This window comes from Panicum virgatum, chromosome 1N (genome assembly GCF_016808335.1).
Source record: "Panicum virgatum strain AP13 chromosome 1N, P.virgatum_v5, whole genome shotgun sequence".
In the NCBI taxonomy this organism is placed as follows: Eukaryota; Viridiplantae; Streptophyta; class Magnoliopsida; order Poales; family Poaceae; genus Panicum; species Panicum virgatum.
In genome coordinates, this window is record NC_053145.1 from 59,151,686 (window position 1) to 59,173,956 (window position 22,271).

Sequence of the window (22,271 nt, forward strand, 5' to 3'; positions counted from 1 at the left end):
GTAAAGAAGTGGAATGAGTCTGAGCTGAGAATGTTGGTTGTGGTAAGCTGAAAAGATAATGTGATCAACCATGTATGCTCTAGAGTACTAGGCAAACCTAAGTTTAAGGGTCAACTCAATTGGCGCTAAAATATTGAAAGTAAGGATTCAGTGCTAGTTGCTTTTCAGCAAAATAACTCCAGAGCCAAAAAGCCTTTCATGTCTAGTTAATGGGCTAAGTATACCCATGGTCGGGTAAGTCTTGCTGAGTATTAGAATACTCAGGCTTGTTGTTGCCATATCTTTTGAGCAGGTTGTATTCCGGAAGTCTTCGAGGAAATTAGTGTGTCCTGGAGTGGTCAGCCTCTTCCTCCAGGTTGGACGGTCGAGTGGGTCCCGTCTTCTCCGTGAAGTGAAGGCAGGTGAGCCTCACATCAGTGGGCAAGATGTGAAGTTCGTCTTCTGTCGTCGACGTTATCTATCGTATTGTTTTAAAGCTTGTTTTCAACTCTAAATTGTTTTCCGCTGCGTTTGAACTCTGAGTTTTGAATTGTAAAACTGACTTGTAAACACTTGTTGTAGTTTAAATTGGTGCTTTTGTTTTAAACTCGGTTTGTAAATGGCTTTAAACGTTTTTGTTGCCGGTAATCATCTGTGCTCGTCTTTTGGCGAGAGTTCCTGTGTAATCGATCCTGGTTAAAGCAGGCAGTCTGAGTGTACTGGTGAAGTGCAGTAGCGGAGGATTACGTTAAATGGTTAATAGTGCACTTGATCGGTATTATTTGGACCGTCCTGTGACAGTAACGCAATGCACTGCATACGGGACATGCATCCAAATTCTTGTACTCGCCTCGGTAGAGGATGCAGTCGTTGGGGCATGCATGTATCTTTTGCACTTCCAGTCCCAAAGGGCAAACAAGTTGTTTGGCTTCATACGTTGTGGCAGGCAATTCATTGTCCTTAGGAAGTATTTTTTTAACAAGTTTGAGTAATTCACCAAATCCCTTGTCGGATACACCATTTGTCGCCTTCCATTGCAGCAACTCCAAGGTGGTGCCAAGTTTCTTAAATCCATTTTGACAATCTGGGTACAACAACTTATGGTGGTCCTCTAACAACTTCTGGAACCTCAACCTCTCCGTTTCACTCTCACAGTCTGCCTGCACATTGTGCAATGCCTGCCCCAGATCGTCGCTGGGATCATTTTCTGCTACATCTACTTCGGGCTCTTCTATGGGAATATTGTCATCGAATGCACCGATTCCAGCATTCCCGGGAAAGTGGTCGTCAAAATCTTCTTCTTCATTGTCTTCCATGGTAACCCCCTGTTCTCCGTGCTTCGTCCAACAAACATACTTCTTCATGAAACCATTTGCGAAAATGTGGCTGTGTAGGATTCTTGAAGATGAGTAATCCTTGTTATTGTTGCAATAAACACACGGGCAGCACATAAAACCATTCTGCTTGTTTGCCTCAGCCACAGACAAAAAATAATGCAGGCCATCAATGAATTCTTTCGAACGTCGGTCAGCATTGTACATCCATTGCCGGTCCATCTGCATTTTAAATAAATCGATTTGAATTCTTTACACGTATCGAATAAATAAAATATATCAAACCTAAATTAAACTAAATGTAACATAACATGAATAATTAAAAGATATGCAATATCCATCATACATCTTGATTAATTAAAAGGAGTACTTAATCCATTACAGAACTTAACAAAGGAGTATTATACATGAAATTTAAAAATTCGGTCAACAACACATAGGTTTTCAACCGTCCTTGCGTTGGAACGCAGAATGTTCTAACGGATTTCTTGCTGGCGCAGAAGAAGATGGCGGAGCTGAAACCTCCGAGTTTGGTGGTGACGAACCGTAACGCCGCAATAAATCCTCAAGATCAAACAGAGGTTCCTTGCCCCTTGCCATGCATTCTCTATATTCTTTTTCCAAATAACGGAGCGCTGTCCTATGAAAAACACTAGGTTTTTTTGGACCGACGACCTACTCGAGTTGTGCCTTTCTCTCCAGAAGGACAACGATCACCCCCACCGGCGCCACTCTCTCCAGCTGCTGAAGCCATATTTTACTGAAAAATACCTTTATTTTCCACATAATTATAAATTCTTACCATTACAATGCAAAAATTATTTACTATTACAATTACAATGATCAGATTACTAACTCTTGCAAATAACAATGAAATCATATAAAAAAGACGAAATGTATCATTAATCCTAAAGAAATCTCTAATTAATTGAAAGAATTCTCTATAACTTCTAATTACTTTGACACCCTTCAGTTCCAGGAGTACACTAGAGTACTGAATAAATACATTCATGAATAATTCATTCATATTACAAAAAATTCTAATATACTCATTTCATTAATTCATTCATGAATACAAAAATCAACTATCCACAATATGGTCATGTATACAAGTACATCACATGAAGTGTCTACACTCATTCTAAAAATTTCTACTATCCACATACTCATCTAAATCTAAAAGAAAATCACACCTACATATGCAATCTAGCTAAATGTCCAAAAAATGAGCTAGCTACACATTTTCTCTATTTCTAAAGCATGAAATGAGCTATACAAGCCAAGGAAGAAGAGAAAAACAAGCCCCAAACCTTTAGCGCCGATGGATGGACGGGGAATCAAAGATCTTCACAAATGTGGTGAAGAAATAAGCAAGAACTCCTCCCTCTCCCGAGCCGAGAACAGCATGAAACAAGTGAGCTGAATGGCTCGGGCGGGGGGAGAGGGAAGGGGATAAGGGGGCCAAGGCCTTTTTTCCCGGTTGGAGACACCAACCGGGACAAAATGGAGGCCTTTTGTCCCGGTTGGTAGTTCCAACCGGAACAAAAGGGTACGCGGGTCTTTTGTCCCGGTTGGAACCACCAACCGGGACAAAAGGCCCCCATTTTGTCCCGGTTGGTGTCTCCAACCGGGACAAAAGGCCTTGGCCCCCCCGCTGACCCGGCTAGCCGTTGGACCCGGGACAAAAGTCACCTATTGTCCCGGGCCCAAAGGCTGCCGGGACAAATGGCCTGGAACGAAGGCCTATTCTGTAGTAGTGTATAGAATTGCATCGAAGCTGCCACCAAAAGAATGTGCAAGAACTAGTATTTTGTCAAGCGAGTGGAGATGCGTGATGAGGTCAGCGTGCCCCAGGTTAACATTTGATGCTGTCACCATGTGCAGATGCTCGAGGAAGGATTTCCGCAGGAGATTCTAGCAATTCATCGCTGCGGTCAACGACGTCGTGCAAAGGCACCACGGCAGGGTGGTTGAAACACTTGAAGTCAGAATCGATTTTCCCCTTGTTTAATTCCCTTCAAAATTTTCAAAACTTTACAAGATTCCACGTCACATCGAATCTTTGAACACATGCATAAAGTATTAAATGCACCTAAATAAAATAATTAATTACATAGTTTGTCTATAATTTGCAAGACGAATTTTCTGAGCCTAGTTAACCCATGACCGAACAATAATTACTAAATACAAATAAAAATGCTACAATACTTTGCAGCTTCCTTTTTACGCATCTAAACAAGGAGTTTGTCGACGCCTATTAGCCCGTCACATCGACACTTGGGTCAACTTCGCCGTCTCTTCACGGACCAAGAACCTCACTTTGGTGGACCTGTGTCACTAGTGCCGTGACGAATCATGGGCAGGTTCCTATGACCTGGCAGGTTGCTCCAGATAGATAGATAGGTAGGTAGGATAGAGCCTAATCTTCATGAAGATGAGCCACAAGAGTAAAGAGTATAGGGCAGACCCACAAGGAGAGCGACAAGGAGGAAAATACTAGAGATATGAAGATAGAGCCTAGTCTTCATGAAGATGAGCCACAAGAGTATGGGGCAGACATAGAAGGAGCACTGGTGATCCATGAAGATTTAAAAACACGAGATGAGGTGAAGAACCTTCAGGAAGGATATAGTTGCAAAGATCTCAGGTATGCTAATACACCACGAACTCAGATTATTTTGCCTTCATACAAGGAAGCATTCAGAGGGCAAACAACTAGAAGAGTAAAGAAGAAAAAGGAGATGCATATTTACACGAAGACTATAAGGAAGCTCCAACTAAAGGTTGAGAAGTATGAGTCGAAAGAAGATCAAATCATGTCAACAGGACAAGAGAAGAAAAAGGTTCGGAATGGTAGAGCACAGATGATGCAAGGGGCGGCGCGTAGTGGTCCAATCACTAGAGACAAGTATGCATTGAGGGGAAGTGTTGAAATATGCAATGCATACTTGGAACATTCTAGAAAAGTGGAGAGTAAATATGAGTAATAGTTATCATGCTTAATGGTGAAGTATAAAACTCTCTAGAGGAAAGATATTTGTATGATAGGATAAAGATGGAGAGAACTCTAGAAATATAGAAAAGTGTAGAAGGTGGAAATGTGGTAACACCATATGAATCATAAAGTTCTATAAATAGGGGTATCCCCCTCCTCCTTGCCATACCATGGCATAAGAGGTCTCAAATAGAAGATGGCAAGGTTGTCATGTAGTGTCGTGGTAGGGTAGCCACATAAAGAATGTAAGTGTCATCTCATGTTGTATCAAGTTGAGTTATGAATAAGGATTTGATTTACTTTGTAAGTGTTAGTCTCCCAGTTTCTAAATACTTAGTGTATAAGTTATGATCTATCATATGCTGGCTCTGCCACCTAGGATCACAAAGGGTCTGGGCTTCATTTTAGGAAGGCTCTGCCTCCTGGAAGCCAGTTTCATATGTTGGTAGGCTCTGCCACTCGAAAGCGAGAAGGCGGCTCTGCCGTCGAAAGGACATTATACACTAAGTAGCTAGAAATTGAAAAAGATTAACCGAGTCTAGAGTGAGTTGGTGTGTCTTAGGTGTAGGTACTCAGCTTAGTGGGTATTAGGGCCACTTCGGTTCCCAACAGGTCGGATGGAACCTCCACACAACTGCCTCGAGCCTGGATTCTACAACCGCGTCGGCCTGTTCGCCAAACTGCACGCGTCGCGAAAACGTCTGGCACGGATCCACTGCCACTGTGAATCCGACCTTGGCGTCAGGGATGAAGAAGCTTAACTTGTGCCGGTTGGTCAGATCGATGGGTCCAAGAGTTGCAGCTGCATACGCCGTAAGATTGCTGATGATTGGGTTGCTCCAGAATGCTTCGTCCATTCCAATCCGGAATGTGGTGAACCATTCGTCGTGTTCACGGAGGCACGACAAGCTTACGGTCCTAGCGTAGATGATACCCTGGCTGAAGCCCACGTAGTGGCGCGTCGCGGCATGCCGCACATCCGCCGCGGCCTGCGCTGTCAGGCCGCCATCCTCTGAGGCAGGCAATGCCACCATCCTCGTCGCGCCTGCCACCATTGGGTTGAACATGAGGAGGAGCCCACGCTCGAGGTCGATGAACACACTCTCTCATTTTATCGTGGCATATGACTGTTTGTGGCTCGAAGATGACGAGCTGCTGCTCCCCAGCGATCTTCTCCACCTTCACGCCAGCCTTCTCGTCGTCGGAAGACAGCGCCTCGAAGCGCGGCGGAAGCCCGATTGCCACATCCATGCTGGTCCAGGATGAAGACGAAGAGAAGAAGCACCAGGCGCGGCGGGTTGGTGTGGGCGCCGAAGAGGAGGACGAGCGACGTGACGCCGAGTCCGACATAGCGTGCTCAAGCTGAGCGACGACGAAGTGGCCGTTGCCTAGACCAGCACCGGCGGGCAGGATTCCTGTGCATGCGTGGGGGCCGTAGCAGAGGATGCCGAGATCGTGCGGGAGCACGGGCAGTATGTGCGCCTTGCCGCTCTCGGGGCGGCAGATGAGGAAGCAACGCCTCCCGTCACAGGGCATCGACCACACCGAGAGCAGCATGTTCCCGTCTCCATCAGCGCACTCGACGTGGCCATCGCAATCGGCCGCAGGGAGAAGCACACGCTGAGGAGGATTGTGGCTACCCTCGGTGGAACGGCGTGGCTGACGGCGAACTCAACGCCCACTGCTGGGAGGTCTGCGCGTTCAATGAACTTTGGCCTCTGGTCGAGCACCGCCCACGCAGGAGTGCGACGGCGTTGTCCGCCAACTGTGCGCGAAGCGGGCTCGGCGAGGCTACGATCCACCATGGGGGGTTGGGGTGGTTGGCGAGGGGCAGGGTGGAGAGGGTTGAGGGTGGCGATGGTGAAGGGTGGGGGTAAATTTCAATTTCAGCAAGGGAAGGGCCGGAGGGAGAGTGTGGGGAAATGAGATCAGAACAGCTGGATTGTGTATTTGGCGGTTATCAAGCGAGGTCGCTCCTCTCTGGCAGTGATAAAGGAAGCGGTAATTTGCTATCACAAGGCTACTAGTACTAGATACGGAACAAAGTGATTGCATATACACTGAACTGAGTTAGCTTCAGCAGGTTCAATTTTCCCCATTAATCCAGTATTTTGTAGAAATTCATTCATTGCTTGTCCATACACAAATACAACTGCAATGCTGGAATTTGAATTTGCACCTTTCTAATCGCTCTACCGATCACAATGTGCTAGGTTCACAGACGGAAGAGGGTGGTGGCTCTCGAGTGGAGTCTTGTGACCTCGAGACCAAATCTCGAGCAATTGATGAATAGAAGCTGAAGGCAGAAAAACACTAAATCTCGAGCAATTGATGAACAGAAGATGAAGGCAGAAAAAGACGCAGACGAGGAGGTTGCTTATCTCCCTTAGATTCCCATTCTCTCTGTTCATTGTTAGTTCAGAATACCATCGCTGCATTTTTAACTCACCTGAGGAATTGGAGGAAGGGGCACATTTACCACCGAACCAACCAAATGTCAAAAGGAGGATATTAGAGAGTGCGTTCATCTAACCTTTTGTATGTACCAGTTTTCTTGACTTTCTATATTTTCCACAATGCCACTATCAGAATGGTAAAATCCAGGGTATATAGTACTATTACCTATGCATGGCATTCTTCATGGACAACAGTTTTCTTCTCTACCTGTCCGAGTGCTCTCAAACTTCAACAAGCTGAGGCCAAAACATGTCCCACGAAAGATGATGTCAATCAGCTTAAAATTGGCATCATGTCGTACTATGGATAACGATTTTCTCATTGAAGTATTGGTTGAAGTCAGCTTTATGTCAAGATAGTTGTTGCAATTAGCATATTTCCTGCTACAACTGTGCAGATGTTTCCTGCTGTTTAGCTTGTTGAGTTACTGGAAGCTTTTGAGAGAAAAAAACCACCTGAGTGCTTGCGAACAAATTCATTAAAGGTATACTGCTTGTGGTCATTCTGAATGTGCATGAATGGTACCGGTACCACACAGTTATTGGCTTACTGTTTTTATCGATCTGCTTCATATCTGCCTAGATTCTGCTCTTCTTGATAAAATTTACCATGTACCTTATTTATTTAAGTTAGTGGTAGCCTAACCCACTTGCTTGGAACTGAAACGTTTTTGTTTTTAAGTTCAATGGCAATTTTTGCACTTTGCAGATCAGGAGGAGAGAACTTGCTGCTGCTCTTTAGCTCTTATACCAAGAGGATTTAATCGGACCCGATAGGCAAATGGTCAAAGGTATACTTCAAAATGTTCTCCTACATCATAATAATGGCAAACCACAAAAAACTTACAACTTCCCTGCGGTTCAAAATGCCAGCTGGGTTTAGTTGTCTATGACTATTTTTGCCTATTTTATTTGTACATTACATGGTACTAATAATATGGTCTCACTGGGCGGACCCAGCATAGGCCCAGCGGCGGCACGGGCCGCCACTCAAAGCCCACATACCTATAGAGTTGGGCCTCGTTTTCCTTTAGCAGTATAGGTTCACAAGTAACGGGCTGCCACTCAATTTCAGTCCCCAGGTTCGCCCCTAGTCACACAGAAACAAGCTGCGTGTTCTTTCTGACCAGTTATAGCACTTGCTCCCCAGGAGAAGAAGCGAATTGTTGATTTGGGAAAATGATTGCCACGGTAATTGTCCGCATGAAGACGGTTACGGCTCACTGTAGCCGCGATTATTGCTGACGGGTAACACGACGATCATTTCAATTTCAGCTCGGAGCCCCTGCGTCTCGACGCCTCGACGGCGACGGCGACAGTGCGGGCTGGATGGGCACGCGCCACGGCCCCTGTAACGCGGCGGCGCCGCTGCGAGCTTCGTCGGAACGTGCATCGCACCAGCCACCAGAGCACGTATCCTGGACCTGGAACTTGGTTGGTATGGACAGCAATGTGCAGAGCCGCCCTGCTTGCTTGAGATTCCGGCCGTGACAGGAGAACAGTGTGGCAGATCTTTGTTGCTCCGCGGATGCTTCCTGAGAGCGGCGCGCCATGTGCTCCGCACGTGATGCTTCCTCTCGGCTCGGCAAACCCGAGCAGCTTGTTCCACGGAGAATGGACACCCGGTAATCAATCTCTTCTGGACGAAATTGCAGTTGCAGGCTAGCTGCAGCGCTGAGATCTTGGACCAAGGAGGCAGGAACTGCTCGCGTGGATTCTGAGATGGCATCGGCAGAACAGAAGAGCACGTGTGTGCATCTGGTCTAAGGGCCTGGCGGCCGGGCTGCATCGGCATCTAGTACGGTAGCGCAATTATGCTAATCGCCAGCCGTTTGCATTGGATTCCGAATACCGGAGATGATTAGCATCCATGATGCGGGCCCGGTGATCTCGCCTTGACATTGGAGTGAGGACGCATTCCTATTTCCTAATACCGGTGTTCGTGGACACACGCCTGTACTTCGTGGCATGCACATACACTAGTAGTTTCTATGTTTAATAAAGTAAGAAATAAATAAAGAAGATAAAGAAAAGAAAGCCTTTTTTTTCTCCCTGTGCTCGACTGAACGTCCGGTAAGGTAGCGCATGAAGGCGATTTGGAACGAGATGGCAGCAACGCGTACCCAAAGGGCACGGTGGTTTCCTGGCTCCAGGACGACACGGCGCGGCTGGCACTTGGAGGGTTAACCGGCGACCAGCAGCGCTGCGATCGATGCCGATGCACTTCACCTCGCGCTTGGAGAGAGAGAGAGAGAGAGAGAGAGAGAGAGAGAGAGAGAGAGAGAGAGAGAGAGAGAGAGAGAGAGAGAGAGAGAGAACGCGCTCGGCGCTCGGGACAGCGAGGCAGACCGGCACCTTCATGGCGTCCCATAACTGGTGACCCCGGCCCGGCGGCCGTCGTAGCTGTAGGACGGCGACTGCACCGCACGGCAGACGCCGACGCCGAACCGGCCGCGGCCAGCCATGCGTTCCCCGCAGGTCCACGCCCGTCCCCCCAGCGGATGCCGGACCACCACCTACGGCTACGGACGACGTCTAGAACCCGTCCAGTTTCGTGTACACACGTGCTGCTGTATACCAGTTTCGATCGAGCCTCGTTTCGGGACGAGATGGATGGGATCCACCGGAGTTCACCAGCAAATCCGGGAAGAAGAACCGTGGGTTCGCCAGCACCCGTGGCCGTGAGCTCGTCGTGGCGCACGTGAACTTGCCATCTTTGCAAGCTGAGGTGGTCTGGTGGTGGGCTACGGGCTACCCTGAACCGCCGCTGAACGTCACTCTCCTGAAACTGAATCGTCGGTAAAAATTGGCACCGAATGACGATGTACGTATTGTATTTGGCATCACTTTATGAGCGCAACAGATATTTGTTTGAAATTTAAACCGCTAGTTGCACCGCTACGTCTCAGAACGGTTGGGATGGGTATAAAGGCTTGATCGTATTTGCGCTGCCTCACTGTCCTAGACGATCTCAAAAGCACCGTACGCGTAGTAGGATTAATTGATGAAGAGACTACTTTCAAGAAGAAGAAAAAAAAGTTAGGGACAGAATGCCATGAATTTTGAACCGGTACTTCGGGACAAAAGTCAATGTTGTCTACTAACTCATTGGTCATTTGTGGCATTCTATTCTATCTAGAGCCAAAGGCCTTCTGATTAGTGTAATCACAATGTAGCCGTGGGAAAACCCAATGCCGCTAGCCTCCCTACAGACAAAATTTTACCGGTCCCCACATCTTCGGTTTGGCAGCCCGAAGATTAAAAAAAAAGATGCTCACTACGCTCTGCTATTTTCTTTCCAATTTACCTAGACCACGAAGAAGATTGATTGCCGCCCAAGTAGCAGCAGTAAATTTTTCTTTTTTTTTCTGGCACCGCTTGGCGATTCCTTCTCGAAAAGCAAGGAAAAGTTGATGGCCGCTCGCTCCACTGAAGTGACTCGAGAGAGGACTGTTTTGTCGCATCCAATTGATTGCCGATGTGATTTCTTTACGGGAAAAGTCCTATTTTCAATCATGAACTCCAAAATCAGACATTTTGCACCCTCGAACTAACGAAACTGTGTAAATTATCCTCCTAAACCGAATCTACCCCGGTTTTCAGCCACGTCACCCGTCCACGTGGCGCCAGTGGCCACGTCAGTTACCCTCTCCTCTCTCTCTTTCTCTCACAGATAGGTGGGCCACCACCTCTCCTCTCATTGCTCGTTGCCGTCACCTGCTCTGTCTTCCTCTTCCGCCATCGCAACCACCGTCGGCGAGGAGGGGGGAGAGGGAGAGGGAAGGAGGAGGGAAGAGGAGGGGTAGCGCGCGCCATGGCCTCCGCGAGCTCGAGGTCTGCCGCCCCGACGGCTCGCGCGAGCTCGAGCTCCGCCGCCGCGGTCGGCGCGCGCAAGATCTCGAGCCCGCCGCCGCGCCAGGCGCGCGCGAGCCGCAGGAGGGGGAGGGAGGATGGAGGTGCGAGCCGTCGCACCGGAGCCGAGCTCGAGCTCGCGGCCCGCCGAGGCCCCCATGGGACTGCCGTCGCCGGGCCCGCCATGGTCCGCCGCGCCTCCGCCCCCGCTATGGCCGCCGTCGTGCGTCTCCGCCACGCCATGGCGGAGCTCCGCGCGCCCCTCCGTGTGGCAAGGAGGCGGCGGCAGGGGGCCGGATCTGGCCGCCGCGCCCGGCCGTCTCCAGCGCGCGGGCCAGCAAGCTAGCTCCGCCACGCTTAGCGCCGCGCCTGGCCGCCGCCGGCACGCGGGCCGGTGAGCCAGCTCCGCCGTGGCCCGCAGGGAGGAGAGGAGAGTGAGTGCGGTGCCTGGCGCCGGCGACGGGGGGCCCGCTATGGCCCCGCGGGGAGGAGAGGAGAGTGAGGGCGGCGCCTGGCGTCGGCGATGGGGTGCGAGGAGCGGCGCCGGCGAGGGGGTGCGCCGGGAGAGGAGGGGGTGCGAGGAGGAAGACAGAAGTGAGAGGAGAGGTGGTGGCCCACCTTTCTGTGAGAGAAAGAGAGAGGATGGGGTAGCTGACGTGGCCGCTGGAGCCACGTGGACGGGTGATGTGACTGAAAATCGGGGTGGATTTGATTTAGGGGGGTATTTTGCACGGTTTCGTTAGTTCGAGGATGCAGAATGTCTGATTCGTAATAGTTCAGAATTGAAAATAGGACTTTTCCCTTTCTTTACCGTGATGGGGTGGTATTGCAAGTTATGGTAAGTTGCAACGTTCGCTGCAGGACGGTTTGTACAGGGTTAAAACGATCTTGTACTGCAACGCGGATCAGCCTAGATTCACTTCATTTATGATTTATGAAGGTGTAGCTATTTGCTATTCGATTGGGAGCCAATTGATTTCTGAAATCTGTTCAGGATCTCAACGCGTGTATGCTGAATTTTCTGAATTTTGACAAAAACTATTCTGTTGATATAGGCTTGTTCTTTTAATACTGTAAAATCGTAGAGAAACTATAAACTAATTCCAGTACTTTCTTATGGTAGGGAGGGATCAACGGAGGACTGAGTCGGCTATGGCCGTGTTTGGTTAAAAAACATAAAATTACTGTAGCACTTTTGACTACTAATTTAGAGTAGTAAACGAAGTCTAATTACAAAACTACCTCCACAACCCCCTGTAAATCGCGAGACGAATCTAATGAGGTCTTTGACCGCGTGATTAGAGAATAATTACTGTAGCATTACTGTATCAAATCATCGATTAATTACCGTCATTAGATTCGTCTCGGAAAGTTACACTCATCCTTGAAAATGTTTTGTAAATAGACTTCATTTAATACTCCATGCATGCATACGAGATTTTCTTCTCGGGAAATGTGCCGGTAAAAAACCTAACACGGCCTATGTCATTTTCGAGAAATACGCCTCCAGGGACCCTGAAACTGAAACCACGAGACCGGATCATTGCGCCTGCGAAATGGATTACCAAAAACTATAGAAAAAGAAGGCCAATTGACGGGCCGGGGAGCAGAAAGACAGGCCATTAATACTTGACACCTCCAGTTTCCTGCCCTCTTCTCCTCCTTCCCCTCCTCCGCCATTGCTCCACAGAACACGTCGTGCAGCACACCCCACGCGCCAGAGCTCGGGAGGACTTGTCTTGACTCTTGACTGAAGCGCTGGCTCCGGAATCCCGTCTCCTCGGCGCCTTCTTGCTTGTTTGGTTCTTGGGAGCAGAAAGATTCAGCTTTCCAGGGGCTTCCAGGCTCTGCGCAATCTGGTGAGATTTCTGTCGCAGCACATTTTCCCGCTGTTTTTGGTTTCCCTGGCTCCTGATTTGGCTGTCTTTCGTGATGCTTTGGTCATAGATCTGTCTTGCTTGGATTCCAGAATTATTTTGCTCTCTTCTGCTGTCCTGCATTTCGCAGAAAGATAAGATGGTTCTTGCTTTTGGCGGGTTATTGATTCCTTCTCCCCTCGGCTTTCTGCAGCCAGCGCAAAAAATATATATATAAATTGACATTTTTTTTTGCATCATCCTTGAAATGATGAAACTGATTGCAATGTGCCCCGATTTCAACTGGCGAGCTTTGCGTGAAACGAAAGGCCTTCATTTGGGGGGCGACTTTCTCTTTTTTGAGCAGCAATGATGGCGCCTTTCGCGAGCTCTCTCTGCTGATCAAACACTTGTTTATTGCCAAAGAGGATGCTAGATACTACTCCCTCCTTCCCTGTTTATAAGGCATACACGTATATCAAGATTCAAATCTTGTCATCTTTGACCAATAATTTGACTATTAAATTTTTATTTTTATAATGCAAATTTCATATGATTGGATTCATAATCAAATATATTTTACAATGATTATAAGTTTATAATCAAAAGTGATATAATATATGATAAATAAATGGTCAAAGTGTTGTTTAGAAGACCGTGTCATGTTCCACCATGCCTTATAAACGGGGAAGGAGGGAGTAGATCTGTAGCGTTGCATGATTGGGCTTTTAGTGGGGGGTTGGACCTGGACACAGTTGATGGTCATCGGAATGAGACCTCCTCAGCTTTAGCTTCCCTAGCTGGACAGATGAATCCCCAAGTGCGCCGCACATTGAGCGCCCAATGATGAGCGTCCATGGTGGGAGGTCGATGGAGCTGAATATGGCCGCCGTTTTCTTGATTTATTATTTAGGCCTCGTTTAGATGAAAGCAAAATTTTTTGCGATGGAATCTTGTTAATTTGAAGTACTAAATGAAGTCTATTTACAAAACTTTTTGCACAGATGGGTTGTAAATTGCCAGACGAATTTAATGATGCTAATTAATCCATGGTTAATTAATAATTAGCTGATGGTACTGTAGCATCACTGTTGCAAATCATGGATTAAGTAGGCTCGTTAGATTCATCTCGCGATTTAGAGCCCATCCATGTAAAAAGTTTTGTAAATAAACTTCATTTAGTACTCCATGCATGTGTCTAAATATTCGATGTGATGTTTTTTTGTTTACGGGGTTTACAGGATCTGATCTAAACAGGGCCTTTAATATGTCACAATCAGTAGTTCTATGTTGTTTGGCCACTTCAGTTCTCCTGTTTCTTTGTTTTTGGGGTGGGTAAATATTTGTTGTAATTTGTACATTCAATCACTTAGCGAGACCTTGTTCATGATTGCGTCTAATCGAAGGTTTTCTCCCCCTTTTGCAGATCGTGAATGAAGCCTACAATGCAGTAGTCCACGATGCCAAGGTTGCTTCCTGACTGACCAGATCCAAGCATTCAGCTAATTGCAGTCTCTGGTCGTCTTGTCTGATAAACAGACAGTTGTTGCCGCAATGGCTTCCAAAGCGGTGCCTCAAATTCTCCCAGAAATCTCAAGCATTCCAGAACTGAAGCACTGTTCAAAGAGCCCATCTCCTTTGGAGATCCCCCAGGCAAACAATTCTTGCGCTTCAACACCAACTGCGCCTCCAGAAACAGCTAACCTGAGCAAATTGAGCCATAAACCGGAGCCGAAGGAGCAGAAACAAGACCACCACATCAAAGAATCTGTTGTGGAGCACAGGAATATGAATGGAAGCTCCACTTCATTTCAAACATATGAAGGTAGTAATCAACCGAAGGTTAGTTCAAGTGCTAGGTTGACCGATCCATCAGAGATTGGTGACAGAGGCAATAGTGGAAGATGCAGGCCTAGCACTAGCAGTGATGTCAGCGATGAAAGTTCATGTAGCAGCAAGACTAGCAGCACGAAGCCTCACAAAGCGAATGATTCACGATGGGAGGCGATTCAGATCGTCAGGACTAGAGATGGGATCCTTGGGCTGAGTCATTTCAGGCTGTTGAAGAGGCTAGGCTGTGGTGATATTGGCAGTGTGTATCTCTCTGAATTGAATGGGACAAAGAGCTATTTCGCAATGAAGGTTATGGACAAGGCATCGCTAGCAAGCCGTAAAAAGTTGCTTCGAGCTCAAACGGAGAAGGAGATTCTGCAATGCCTGGATCACCCCTTCCTTCCTACACTTTACACTCACTTTGAGACCGACAAGTTCTCCTGCCTAGTAATGGAGTTCTGCCCTGGGGGAGACCTGCACACCCTTCGACAGAGGCAGCCTGGAAAACATTTTCCAGAGCAAGCAGTCAAGTATGTGTTATCTGTATTTTACCTTAATTGTGAAATCATCATGACCGAATTAAGTTTGTAGCTTGCTGCCTTGTTCCTCTATCTAATTAGGTGGTTTACTAATGAAACATTCTGACATTGCAGATTCTACGTAGCAGAAGTTCTCCTGGCACTAGAATACTTGCACATGCTCGGAATCATATACCGTGATCTTAAGCCTGAAAATGTCCTTGTTCGGGAAGATGGGCACATCATGCTCTCGGATTTCGACCTCTCCCTTCGGTGTGCAGTCAGTCCCACACTGATTAAGTCTTCGAACCCTGATACAGAAGCACTCAGGAAGAACAGCCAAGGCTACTGTGTTCAACCAGCTTGTGTGGAGCCCTCCTGCATAATTCAACCATCATGTGCAGCCCCAACCACTTGCTTGGGTCCACGCTTCTTCTCCAAGTCCAAGAAAGATCGTAAACCGAAAACTGAAGTTGCCACCCAGATCAACCCCTGGCCTGAGCTCATAGCAGAGCCCAGTGATGCGCGATCCATGTCATTTGTCGGAACACACGAGTACCTGGCCCCTGAGATTATCAAAGGCGAGGGCCATGGCAGTGCTGTTGACTGGTGGACCTTTGGGATATTCTTGTACGAGTTGCTGTTTGGGAAGACACCTTTCAAGGGATCCGGCAACAGGGCTACACTGTTCAATGTCATTGGCCAGCCATTGCGCTTTCCTGAATACCCAGTTGTGAGCTTCTCAGCAAGAGATTTGATTAGGGGTCTACTTGTGAAGGAGCCCCAGCAACGGTTAGCTTACAAGCGCGGTGCCACAGAGATCAAGCAGCATCCTTTCTTCGAGGGTGTGAACTGGGCACTGATTCGGTGTGCAAGCCCACCGGAGGTACCAAAGCCCGTCGAGATTGAGAGGCCATCAAAGCTGCCTTCATCACCATCGGGAGCTGCTGACAGTTCCAGCGGGGCACCCCAGAAAGGTTCTGATGGCTACTTGGAGTTTGATTTCTTCTAGCAAACATGTGGGTTTTACTATATTGTTTGTGCCATTGGATGTAGTGTTTTCAGATGTTATGTTTTCAGCAAATGGTTGGTGCTGTAGATTTGTCTCAACCTGCTTCTCTTCTCTGCTACCTTTTAAAGTTTACATTTGTAATTCAACATGTTCTTAATACGCTGATCTTCTGCATTGATTTTCCTTACATGTCATCAGTAGCCTGGACAGTAATCCTAAGGGTCATTTGGTTTGGTGATCACATTGCAACTGAATCATAGTTGTGCTTATAGCCTATAGGTGACTTACTGGTAATCAAAAGCTTCACTGATTATTGTCAGCAGTTAAAGGCTACTGGTAAGCATGTCAATCTTGAATCTGCACACCATATCTCTGACTGATTTAATATTCAGCACTTGGGTGCCACCTTGGCTTCATGCCTACTTTCCAAGTCCAATGACGTCTCCTATATTTCTTGGGTCGAACAAAGATGCCAACAAGTCATGTGATTCAATGGTTTTGCCGGCATTGAACATGCGCAGCTTGTGCAATCTCCTCAGTAGCGTTACTATCTAGCTTATCTGAATCTGTGTGATTGTTCATTCTAAGAATTCAAGCCATGCACAACAAAATCACCACACTATCAAGCACAAAGTGAATACTGAGCCGGAAAAGCTCACATCAGAAAGGCAACAGAGCAGCAACACCACCAGGTTCACCATTGAAACATATCTCATGCACAAAAAAAATCGCACATAGAGGAAGCTCCTGACGCCTATGCATTGTAAGAAAAGCGTTAACTCCTGCTTAAGATGAACAATATGCCAATCAACCTGGCAAATAGTTTTAGCAACCCATATGCTCCAGAACATCCAAAATCCAAACAAAATATAGCTTAAGATAGACAGCATCTAAGGCAATTGAAACTTTGGTCGCAGTGGAGTTTCACATGGAGTTTAGCAAAAGAAACAGTAGGCGCAGCACCTTTTCATCACCATCTCCAGATAAGCTACTTTAAGGTTCTAACCCTCGCACTACTATGCACAAGTATATTATTCTCATCGCTGACTTTTTTTTTATGAAACCTCACTGACTGTTTTACTGCAGTAGACTTGTTTCGGGTACTTCTTCAAGGATCTCAAGTTCAGTTGAGGTTCTTGTAGATTCTGAAAGCAACAAACACCGAGGCAGCCGCTGCAACAACAGCAAGAGCGGCATAGGTGTCAGCCCTCTCCCAGGTCTCTAACCAGATGGGCATCGAGCATGTCTTCATGTGCCCCTTCTTGCTGCTGGTGCCGCTCTCCTTGTCATTCTCCTGCTGAGAGCCCTTCTGGTTCTGCTCAGCTGCAACGCTCTTGTCCTGTTTTTCCTTTGGTAGGTCAGTTTGGCAGCAAGTGAAGCCACCATTGCCCTGGCAGCATCCACCAGCTGCTGCAGGGTTGCAAGAAGCACCATCTGTTCCAGTTTCTTCAAGGGATTCTTTGGCACCATTTGTCATGTTCCTAAGCTCAAGAGCTTGCTTCTGCTGCTCCTCAGATAAACCCATCTGCCCCCTGCAAGGCACCATAGAGCACATACGAAGCCCAGGTCAAAGAGGGCCATTCAGCTAATTCAGCCATATAAATTATAGGATCACTTGAACATAGCAACTGAGGTGTAAAGCATTAATTTGGTCACCCCTATGCCTTGTGCACAAGTACAAAGACTAAAAGGATATGTGAACTATTTGCAACGAAATTAGTTCAAATCTGAACCAAGAACAGAACATTTTAGGACAAATGTTTCAAAAATACTCATCTAACGCATGCGCGAATTTAGTTTCAGTGGGTTATCATGCATTATAGGATTTCATAAATTCATCGAAGTTGATACATCAGGAATTAGGAAATTGCATAATTGAAATCAGAAAGCGCCATCGTTTGATGCAACAACTGCGAACAGATGCTGTGTAAGGGTCATTCTTTAAGTTCTTAAATTGTTGTAATTACACGTAAAATGATATTTACATATGTAAGAAATTCAACGAAATATTATTCTTGACCAGCCTCATGATCAGATTAACTCATACAAAGCGCAAGCTTAGACATAGTGCAGACAAATTCAACATTGAAATTCTTGATAAACTCACGCCAAGAAGAATAATTTAGTAAGGACTTGAAATACAAATGAGATAATATAGGAAATCATCTTCATGTCCATGAGCATGCCTGAACAAAAAAATCCATTATACAAGAACACAACTTCATGCATGCTAATAGTTCATTGTCTTGAACAACTTTAGTTTAATGCACGACAAATGAATCAAATGAAGACTCCAACAATAAACACTATTATGATATATGTTCAAACTAATTTAATCATTGTTAAAAAGATCTATTAGATTACTAACAGTAATACTTTAAGACATGTTGGCATAAAGCATGTAGTTCCCAGGATAAAAAAAAGAACTATATAATAGGCTGGCAACTGACATGTTTCTAGTCATTCATGACTCTACGTCATATGATATAAATGATATGTAAAAACATCCCAACCATTCAAGTTCTCAACCCATGGTGTAAAGAAATGAGTACAGCAAGAGTTCAAGGAGCATACCTCCACAGGTGGTCCACAATTTCTCCTTGTCCAATATGTTTATGCAACAAGACAGGCACATCATCAGGAACAACATAGCCGTACCTAGAATAGTAATTGTAGTAAGTATGAATTGGTTTATAAGAAAGCAAGAATATGCATCTGCAAAAGAAAAAAAACGCACAATGCAGAGGGAATGAGGAATTCATGTTACGTCAGTTACAGTCCTTACCAATGGCCACTCACTTCTCCCTTGCCATCAGACCTGAAAATGATGACATTCCCTGCATACTTGTGACCTCCCACGTGTGAGCATGCACTGACAGCCACCTGACCGTCAAGTCCCAACCCACTTATCTCTTCCTTGAACCTTTTAATCAAAGCAGGTCCACAAACACCACACCTTTTGTCCCTGCTTCCATGGCAGCAAACAAAGACATAGGACTCGCTGATAGCCTCAGGAGATCCAGGAAGCCACTCAGCATCCTTCACAAGTACTTCTTCAACAAAGTTGTCGACGTCAAAATGAGTCAGACCTCTGCAAGCATTATGTCACAAATTGAAAAATAAGCAGCAGTTGGCTTTGAAGCCTAAACAAGCTTATTAGTTAGAAGGCTTGCAGCTTACTTGTATCTGATCATATCTGGAAAGATCAACACATCTCCATTAGATGACGCAGTGCCATCTTCTCTTTCACAGATGGTCAATTTGGTCTGTGTCATGGTAGAATATACCAGTCATTAGCAATAAACAAAATCAATTAGCAAAAACCTGCTGAATTCAATTACAACCTTTTCCTGGTAGCAAACTTTTTTTTTAAAAAAACAAAGAACATAAGCAAGTCACGCACAGTAAGCTAAGCAATCTTCTTAATACTGAATAATATCTCCCGAAAGTTGCAACTATTCAAGAATAACATGCTCCCAAAGGGCAATGCTAGCTCGTAAATCAAGGAGCCCATATAAGAAAAGGAATATTTGCTTATCTGGGATACAACAGTCAAAATCAGTTTGGTGCACTTCTCAATAACTTGGCAACCACATGAAATGTGCCCCTAAATCATTATATGGTATGGGGCGATACGAACTTCTACAAGTTTCTTTCATGGTTAAAACAGTTCAAATCCTACCATCCACTTTGTATAGCAGAGCAGAAAAACACTTTCACAGCGGCAATTGATTCTGCAACATCTTAGAGAAATGAAACTTGTTTGTTACCTTCCTTCCAAACATGAGCTATGTACATCATATCATATGACAAACAGCAACACTCATGAAATAATGGCAGTAAAGTTTATAGTTAGGGCCAAAATGCTAGCCACACAAGGAGTAACATCCTAAGACAGAGGCCCTGATGCATATAAATCGTGAAGTTTCATATGCACGTTACAAATTCTACCAAGTACACAAAGGCAGAGAGGATAACAAATTAAATGTGAATGTGAAAACAGCATTCAATCAGGAACGATAAAACCTAGCTTTTAACAAATATATGTTACACCATTCAAATCATGGATAAAACATATAACAGTTTAGGATAGAAGAACATTTGGAATATCAACAATGCCAACAAAGGAACATGAGCGTGGCTTTTAAACCAACTAAAGTAAGTAATCACATAGATAGATGGCATGCGCACATGTATCAACAGACATAGAATAGAATATCACATATGGATAATTATCACAAGTAAATGCGTGTGTAGTGTGGTGTGGGGTTGTGTCAGTGTGTGAACCCTACAAAGAGGAGAAAAACATATAGCATTTATATAACTACCCCAAAACTTAAGCATGGAAATGGACCATGGGTGCGCAACTTGCAAGCAAAATGTAAGTTACATAGAAGAGAGGAACCATACAAAAAACTAAATTACAGTACAAAATTCATGGGCACTTGGGCTCTATCCGGTTAAACTTAATCAGAACATATAGAGTTAAAGAATAAAAACTAAACCAGAACGAAAATCTAGACTCACAGATCTCACTAGTGTTCAAGTGAATTCCTGGACCATGTCCAAAAATGCTCAAAGCACGTTTCAGGTGTCCTACAGACACTACTAAAACACGATTCATGACAAGGATCCAGAAGGAACCATAGAATCAGCAAATAACCATACAGAGGAGCCATATAAGTTTCATGTGCAAATACATTTTAAATGTTAGGATCTGAAAACCAAAACGGATACAATCATACAAACCATGTAAGCACAATCCAAATTGGCAGATGGGTGTGTTAAATCAAATAATTCATGGGCACTTGTGTCCAGTTAACCAAAACCAGAACATATAAATTGAAAGCAAAAGCGCCAAACTGCAACTAAATCTAGACTCGCAAAGCCAAATAGCACAAAGTGAATCCTGTGCCAAGCTCAAACCCCAAGCCACGATTCAGATACCGAGCAGAATATACTAATATATCAACAATTCCCTAATATATCAACAAGAGCCAATCCAATCTTCATCAATTCCCTAGCTACAGATGAGGCGAAAAGAACTAAGGCCTTCTAGATGCAGACAATAAGTTGCACTTAGAACTGGCATAAAGCATCAAAATATCAACATCGCTAAGCTACATGAAGATAGATCCATCCAGATTCTATAGATAGTTCACAAACGAAAATCATAAATAACAAGCAAACAACACATCCGCCAAAGCACTCATCAAATCGACTCATCAGTGAGCAAGGACTGTAAAACCCCCACATGAACTAGCCTTGCCGTATGCAGACAAAGTCATAAACGAAACTACAATAAATCACCTGATAGCTCGAGCTAGTTGGAACACTTGACAAAACTACGCTCAAAAATCGAAATCACCAGCTTCCAGTTCGCACTTCCAGCAAAAATCAACTACCAAAAATCCAACCAAATACGTACCAAACACCAAATCACAGTACCTAACCAGCAAATTTCAGAGCAGAACAAAAATCACGCGGAGAAGAGACGGATGCTCACGGTCTTCTTCAGGTTGGGTTTGCGGGCCTTGATTGCGGCGGCGAGGAGGCGGGGGAGGCGGTCGGACTCGGTGGCCTCGAGGTGGGACGGCCACACCTCCGGGCCCTTGTAACAGAGGAACACGTGGCGCTCGTGGAACCCCACCGTCCCGGCCAGCTTCTCCTTCCCGACCTCCGGGCGCTGGAACCCGAACTCCGCGTCCGGATCCGGTACCGCGGCCGCGGCGGCGAGGGCCGCGTCCGTCGCGTCGGCCGCCGGCGCGGGCGCCGCGAGGGGGGCGTCGCCGGCCGTGGGGGAGGCCATGAGGAGGCGGAGTGGTAGTAGGCGGCGGCGGGTTGGTGCGCGCTGCGAGAAGAGTGGTGGTAGAAATGGAAATTGCTTGGGGAGTTTGGGGAAAATGCTCAGCATCTCCTCGGGGTTTTATGCGAGCAGGAGGGGGGAGTTGTTCTTGCTCAAGGGGGAAAGTCACTGCCACGGCCCACGATAGTCGAGACCACGACGTAGTTGTGGGCCCACTTGTCGGTGAGAGTTTCTATTTTGTCAATCAATTTATTAATTGTTGCCTGGGGACCCATCCACGACTCCACGAGGGAGGCTTTGGTCTAGCTGGGTACACCTGTCAGTGAGTCCCAGTATTTCTCTACAACGAAGACGCTCACAATATCCAATCACACTCACCTCTATAAACACATATACACAAATTATATTTCTATGAACACCTCCAAAGAACTGAGCACCGGCAGATCTGAAAAATCCCGAAGTCGGTGGATAGCGTCCCACTGGACCGTCCTACGATTGGACTAAAAGCCAATTCGCAGTCTTGGCCCATAGCCAACACCACCACACAGTGAAGCCCACTAAGCAAAACTCTTCGAAGCCCAATATGAAAGAACCAGGAATAAAAAAAAGCAAGCCCGCCACGGCCCATGG

The 22,271-nt window shown here is 46.1% G+C and overlaps 2 protein-coding genes across 2 annotated transcripts; one reads left to right on the plus strand and one right to left on the minus strand.

The window, feature by feature from the left end:
* The first annotated feature begins 12,178 nt into the window (after positions 1–12,178).
* On the plus strand, positions 12,179–16,029 carry LOC120657084 (protein kinase G11A-like). Its single transcript, XM_039935338.1, has 3 exons — positions 12,179–12,475; positions 13,899–14,835; positions 14,959–16,029. Exons 2-3 carry the CDS (start codon positions 14,027–14,029, stop codon positions 15,833–15,835), a joined length of 1,686 nt encoding a protein of 561 aa, XP_039791272.1. The 5' UTR covers positions 12,179–12,475; positions 13,899–14,026; the 3' UTR covers positions 15,836–16,029.
* Positions 16,030–16,596: 567 nt separating this feature from the next.
* Positions 16,597–21,789, minus strand: LOC120657086. Its single transcript, XM_039935340.1, has 5 exons — positions 21,342–21,789; positions 19,016–19,101; positions 18,621–18,926; positions 18,410–18,493; positions 16,597–17,367 (listed from the first exon to the last, which is right to left on the minus strand). Exons 1-5 carry the CDS (start codon positions 21,747–21,749, stop codon positions 16,959–16,961), a joined length of 1,293 nt encoding a protein of 430 aa, XP_039791274.1. The 5' UTR covers positions 21,750–21,789; the 3' UTR covers positions 16,597–16,958.
* Between the last annotated feature and the right edge of the window lie 482 nt (positions 21,790–22,271).